The sequence below is a fragment of the Eschscholzia californica genome, unplaced genomic scaffold, assembly GCF_041429995.1.
Source record: "Eschscholzia californica isolate CP2 unplaced genomic scaffold, dmEscCali1.0.p SCAF_6, whole genome shotgun sequence".
Lineage (NCBI taxonomy): Eukaryota > Viridiplantae > Streptophyta > Magnoliopsida > Ranunculales > Papaveraceae > Eschscholzia > Eschscholzia californica.
The window spans coordinates 23,918,213-23,924,746 of record NW_028238483.1 but is presented as its reverse complement, the minus strand read 5'-3'; the positions used below and the strand labels follow the sequence as shown (position 1 = coordinate 23,924,746).

General features: G+C 37.5%; 1 protein-coding gene across 1 annotated transcript; it reads right to left on the bottom strand.

The window, feature by feature from the left end:
* Window positions 1–2,102: 2,102 nt before the first annotated feature.
* Window positions 2,103–4,250, bottom strand: LHCA2 (photosystem I light harvesting complex protein). Its single transcript, XM_086649296.1, has 5 exons — window positions 3,841–4,250; window positions 3,458–3,649; window positions 3,326–3,363; window positions 2,731–3,245; window positions 2,103–2,375 (listed from the first exon to the last, which is right to left on the bottom strand). The coding sequence occupies exons 1-5, from the start codon at window positions 3,891–3,893 to the stop codon at window positions 2,358–2,360; spliced, it is 816 nt and encodes a 271-aa protein (XP_086505422.1). The 5' UTR covers window positions 3,894–4,250; the 3' UTR covers window positions 2,103–2,357.
* Window positions 4,251–6,534: the final 2,284 nt, after the last annotated feature.

Genomic DNA, 6,534 nt, shown 5'->3' with positions numbered 1-6,534 from the left:
TGACTTGCGCCAACCTAAAACGGTACGAGCAGTTATTCCCTTTTTACTTCTTCAATTTTCTATCACCTAAATCCTAAAATCAAAAACCTTATTTTTCTAATTAAGTTTGATTATTTGCGCGATAAATCTTTGAAGACTTACTGTCTGAAGTTTCTCTTTCTCTCACTATATTTGTCAAGAGACGAATCTAAATTGGGTAATCTCGTTGATTTTCTAATTAAAATCGATTCTTTGCGTGATAAATCTTTGAAGACACAGTATCTGAAGTTTCTCGTTCTCTCACTAAATTTGTCACTAAATGAATCTAAATTGGGTAATGTCGTTGGTTTTTATTTATTAATCGGCTAAGAAATCTTCAATGGGCGAAATAGCTAGGGTGTTATTGTATGGTTTATATTTAGGTTATATGTTAGTATTAACTAAGGTTAACTTTAGTATGTTGTTATTTGTTAGAAAGTGTTTGTAGAATGATCAATTGAGGCTAAATGGTGGACTCAAACGGGTTTTCAGTAAAAAGAATCCGTGTTTACAAATTGATTTTGGTTCAAAAAATAGGTTGAGCACTACCACCATTACTGAAGGCAGTTGAAAGTTCAAACGGATGGACTTCAGCCGATGTTTTTTTACTAAAACAAATTCTCATATTTAGGGGGCGCCAATAAACAAAGTGACCAAAGCTAGTCTACTACTGTGAAAGGGCGGGAGTGTGCTTATAACACAAATGGAGTGCGCCTTTAAAATTCCGAATAGGAACCATGGTTTCACGGCTTTGGGGAATAAAGAAAATTCTCCGGGGAATAAAGACTAAGGGAGCATATTTACTTTTGGCCCAAAAACTTACTAAGTTGTATCTTGCTCCCTAATCTTCATCTTCATCTTCCACTTACCTCAATCCCATAAATTCCGATCACCAAAAATTCAGGCCACTATTTTCATCTTTATCTTTCACATCCTCTCTCTAGAAACTATTTCTGAGTTGAAGAAAATGAAGAAATCCTAGCTCCCTCTTATCTTCTTCACTTTCTTACTAATTTTTGTGTTTCCTGCTCTATCTTTCACTGTTTTCGCCCAAAACGATCAAATCAAGAAAATTGCTGATTTTTCTTGCCCTATTAACTTCCATGTACTAGACAGATTTGTTCAACAATCAAATCAAACAAAATTTTTAGATGTTTCTACACAATGTCAATATGTTCTTCAAAGAGTTCGTTTAATTCAATCTGAATACTTAAAAACCAAAGGGTTTCTTCTTCCTCCATCAAATTCGTGTTGGAATGCATACTAAACCATTATCAATCAACTCTCACCCAACTTTGATATCACATCACTCTGTAGGTTTCAAACTAATTGGATTTTTGAAGGTGTATGAATATTACTTCTAAATCTCAATTTGTAACCCTAATTCCTCAATCTCTATCTCTTGACAATAATTCTCCTTGCGCTTTATGTACAACTAGTTTATTAAGACTTCAAGCATCTTATCTTAATGGTGATCAAATTGGGAATATAACAGAGTGTTCAATGTACCCAATCATCTACTTTGTTGCTCTCGTAAATCCCTTTAGACCCTTTAAGAATGGTAACACAAGGTGTTAATTTTCTCTTGATTTATCCTCTCTACCCGGTTCAATCAAGAAGAAAAATTCAATCTTATTCAGGATTTGGTTTGTAGTATTATTATTGGGTTTCTTGGATTAGGGGTTTTAGAGAGAAGAAGAAGAATATAAACTTAGTGGAAGATGAAGATCAGGGGGAAAGATACAACTTTGTAAATTTTTGGCCCAAAATGTAAATATGCTCCTTTAGTCTTTATTCACCGGAGATTTTTCTTTATTCCCCAAAGCCCTTAATATTGTTGAGTGGTCTTGGGCCTCTCTCACCCCAAAAGCTAGCTGAAGAGGTAAGACTTCTCCCACACTTATTAACACACACCCTGCCCCTTCCACAACCAATGTGGGATTAACCTAACAAATATAACTTGTTTGCTGTGATGCATTTGTTTTGAGTTATTATTTGTATTAACCTAAGAGCCATTTGAGTTGTAGTTCGAAAATTGTACTAATAGACTTACACATATCAAAATGCCTTTGTGCTCTTTCATGTTTACAATGAAATAAATATTTAAGAGCCAATTTTAGGTATTTGTACATAAAAACTAAGAAGGAATGTACCACAACTAGAAAGAAGTGAATATAAAGGTAACCACTACAAGTTCTTTTAAATTACATACACCCATTAAAAAGAAACACATTCATAACAAGTTCCCTTCCAAATATCCTCATATTCATCTTTTGCCACAGAATTATGTTTCCCCATCATGCCCTAGATCTCCTTAGTCACCTTGTACATCATTTTCTTCACTTGGGTGCAAAAGCCTAAAAATACACCACAAAAGTATCAATATTGTTAAGTACTCGAGCATATATAGTATGATTTATGTATACAAGAAGAGTCGAAAATTGATCTTCACAGTAGAGAGACACCCATGTCAGATTTTGTGTGGTCTAAAACAGGCAAAGATGTATATAGTCTAATAATGTTACATATAAGGCCTATTAACTTGTTGTCGATAAGTTTTGAGCCACACGTCTATAAATTTAATTCGTCATTGAAGAAACGTTACTCTATGAAAAACACGCATGAGGCTCAAATGATCACAAACTTGAGGAAGAAGTGAAGCAGTGTGCCTAAGTGCAAGTTTTTGTGATCTAAAGGAAGAAGTGGGCTTACTTGGAAAATAGTGGCATGTCCAGGATCAGCTAGATGAGCAAACAGGTTATCAATTGGACCTGTACCAGTGTAAATGGCTTGAAACCAAGCACCCATAACAGCCAACATAGCCAATCTTCCATTCTTGATCTCCTTTGTCCTCAACTCCTTAAGCTTCGCAGGAGAAGCAGTTCCCCAACCAAGTGGGTCAAACCAAAGGCCACCCGGGTATCCGACATCGGTCCCAGTGAGCTTGTTGTTTGGGAAGATCGGGTCGGTGTTAACAGATCCAGGTTTGAGGATATCAGCCCATCTTCTACCTTCAGCCCATCCGATGAAAATGAGTTCAACGATGAAAAGAGTTGTTGTATCTGTGAAGTACTCTTGTTCACCGGCCGTGTACCACGAAGGTGTGTTTAGGATTCCTATCTTTGTTAGGAATTCTGGGATGAAAATACCAGCTGCACCTAACATTGCCCATCTGCAATGTACTAGCTCTGCTTGTTGGTTCCATCTCAAACTTTCTGGGTCAGATGCTGTTAAACAAAAAATTCCGTTATAACCACGATTCTAAGTCGTCATATATCGAAATTCGCTATAAATGATTTTCACTTACAAAGACCAAGAGGATCGAATCCAAAGTCTCCTGGAAGACTGCATCAAAGAAAAACAAAAAATAAGGACCAAACTCAAAATTATAAAATCTCAAAAATTTTGTATAGAAAATTTAGGATATGAAGTAATTAACCTGCCATCTAGCCATGGAGGAGGTGTGCTACCAGGGAACCAAAGAGGTCTTTCAGCATCAGTAGCTGCTGCACTCACAGTGAATGATCTACTTACTGGTGAAGAAGTAAGAGATTTCCTCTGTGTAAGCTTTCTTCCCACAAGGAAAGAAGCCTTTGTTGCTCCCAATATAGTACCACTACTCTTCTGAGAACTGCAACAATTCATCCCATAAACAATTACATTTATTTTAGCAGAGAATAGAGAAAGTTTTTTTTTTTTTATACAGTAAGATTCGAACTTTGGTCTTCAGACTCTCCACATTCGAAAGACTAACAAGTTTTCATCATCCAATTAAAGTGCGCTATACCGAAAAAAAGGATGAGAGAGAGAGAGGGGGCTTGCCTGGAAGAGATGGCAACAGCTGCCACAGCAGGAGAAGCACAAAAGGATGCCATAGTAGTCCTCTAGTAGTAGTGGTAGTAACCTTCTTTTTTTTTTTGCAGTTGAAGAATTGATGAGTTTAGAATACAATTATTTTTTGAAAGTAGTAAATTATAGGCATCAAAGTAGCTAGTTGATGGAGAAAGGCTTATCTTTTGAGGGATAGGAGAGTAGATTCTTGATTGGTTTATGTGATGCCATGTGGCATGCAAAATCTAATGTACCTTCTTTCTACCTCTTGATTTTGCTGACTTGGATATACCCAAAGGGAGTGGCTGAAATTCCAAGTTCAATGTGATATTATTATGTTCATTCATCTTTCTTGTACTAAACATTCACAGTTGGGACATGTTTTAGTTCCACCAAGTATTGCTATTGTAACACTTTGTTTTCTTTTATTAGGTAATAGCAATTTTTATAGGCACCGTAAAAGCCTCAAGAGAAAGCATTTGTGACGTCTTTCACTTCGGGTCGAAGGAAATCACGATCCGTTGCTTGGCCTCATGGAGTCATGGGGCACCCTAGTCAGGTTTTGGGACTTCCACGACAAAGAGTCGATTTTTTTTTTTGAGAAATCCACTACGAGCTACATTAGTCGTTACAAGACATTGATACATCAGGAAGATGTGATAAGCACGATAACGCCCTAAATTCAACATTAATGAAAGAGGCCTAAAGCCCGACAACATGAAAGAGGCCTAAAGCCCGACAAATAACCCAAGTTCAATAAACCATGAATTCCACCAGCCGTGGGAATCGAACCTGAGACCTCCAGAGTTTTGGAGTTTATGTCAACCACTTGCGCAAACAAGTGTTGACGGCGAAGAGTCAATTGAACCTTGGACTTTTGAAACTAAAGGTATTCAGGGGTGCGTAAAATATCCCATTGGTCCCGCAAACATCACTTGTAAAGGTGCCTGCCTTTACTTCTAAAGGCGCACCTCCGAGATGGATTTCCGACCGAATTTATAAGGAGCGCGTGTAGCAGTAATTGGGGCACCTAAAACTTCACTATTTGTTGTTGGGCTCGGCCTAAAAGGTTCCACAATCTCAAAACTATCGTTATAAGCGCCCCTGACTTGAAAGTAACCCTAGATGTGTGTGCATGTAACAACAATATTACGTGCACATGAAATTTCCCTTGGATAAATGTAACAGCCCAATTGATTTCCTGATGAATGAGGCTGGTTTTATCTGATAAAATTCCATGGCATCATCTGTTGAAAAGGTAATTTATAGGCACCTCCATCTGCCTCTAAGTTCTAACAAGTTTTAGTAATTTTCAGTTTGTTCCTCTTTCTTTTAGGATCATTGACTCATGATAGCATGGTATCTCTAGTCACCATTACATCAAATGACATAGATGTTTCGTAATGATGGAGTTCATTTGACAAAAAACTACCACGACATCCGTATTTTGTTTATGAACTTTCCCTCTATCGTAAACATACTAATTAGCCGTATCACTCACAAATTTACATCAACATTAGTGATTTCGGAAATGAAAATTATATTGCTGTTTTAGGAAAAAAAAAAAGAACAAGTTGTATTTCAAGTGATTATTGTGATTTAACCCACTAAGGAGCCAACTAAGCTATCTTTTTTAGATGTTAATTCCCCAATGCAAGAGTAGTAGTTTCTGCAAAAGAGAAAAAGTAGATAGATATATTTGAAGGATTAGGTTTAAAGATGATGATCATAAACTTAAACTTCCACCACCCATTTGGAGGTGGTTAGGAATAAAAGACATCCATTTCCACCTCATACTCTAGCCTTATCTCTACAACATTTCTTTTCACCAATCAAACATTTTAAAAAGAAAGAGAAAAGTTGTGTCCCACAATAACCAAAACATGAACACATACACACATAGACCATCATATTCTAACTCTCAACCCCACTAGAGAGAGGAACTAGATATATAATAACTTAGCCCCCACAACTGCAGTCACCATTCCCTCTAATTAGTCATTTTTGAGTGTTATCAATAATATTTTATGTGTTTTTCATGTTAGGTACTTATTTTGGAGTTAAGCGTGTAAACCGGAATAAAGGGAACGAATTGTCACTATCATTTCATGTGCCGAAAACGAGAGAAAAAGATTTCAAGCAAATCATATGACAAGAGGAGTCAAAGACGAGTCTAACGATGAAAACGGAAGTCAATTCCGAGTTCGGATGGGGAAGTTGTGGAAGAAAGAAGTCGAGGTTCGGTCTTAAAACAAAGATTCTATGAAGGCACCCCCCTTGATTTCCAAGTGAAGATTAAAGCCCAAGTCTAAAACCCAAGAGCCTAGATATGAAGGAATAAAACCCAAGCCCAAAGAAGATGAAAGAAGGAAGAGATTTTGGAGGCACCCTCTTTATGGACTCAAGTTTGAGTCAAAGTCAAGTCTTGACTAAGTCTAGGGTTTGAGTAAAAAGGGAGGGTCAAGACACTATTCATGATCTTCAACCTTGGAACCAAGAAAGGAAAGGGGAGAGACTAGAGGCTAGGGTTTGGTGTTCTTGGTAGGAGTTCTTGAAGCTTGGTTTTGGTAGGGAGAAAAAGAGAGAGGAAGGTGAAGGAGGCCGGCCAAGCTAGGCCGGCCAGCACTAAGGCCGACCTAAGCTTGGCCGGAACAGCAGCTCGGGAGCCAAAGGAAAACCGAGAGG

Coding starts and splice junctions, on each gene's coding strand:
- LHCA2 (XM_086649296.1), bottom strand. CDS start 3,893: ATGGCATCCTTTTGTGCTTCTCCTGCTGTGGCAGCTGTTGCCATCTCT. Junction 3,650..3,840: donor GCTGTTGCCATCTCTTCCAG/GCAAGCCCCCTC, acceptor GAATTGTTGCAG/TTCTCAGAAGAGTAGTGGTA. Junction 3,364..3,457: donor CCTCCATGGCTAGATGGCAG/GTTAATTACTTC, acceptor TCTTTGATGCAG/TCTTCCAGGAGACTTTGGAT.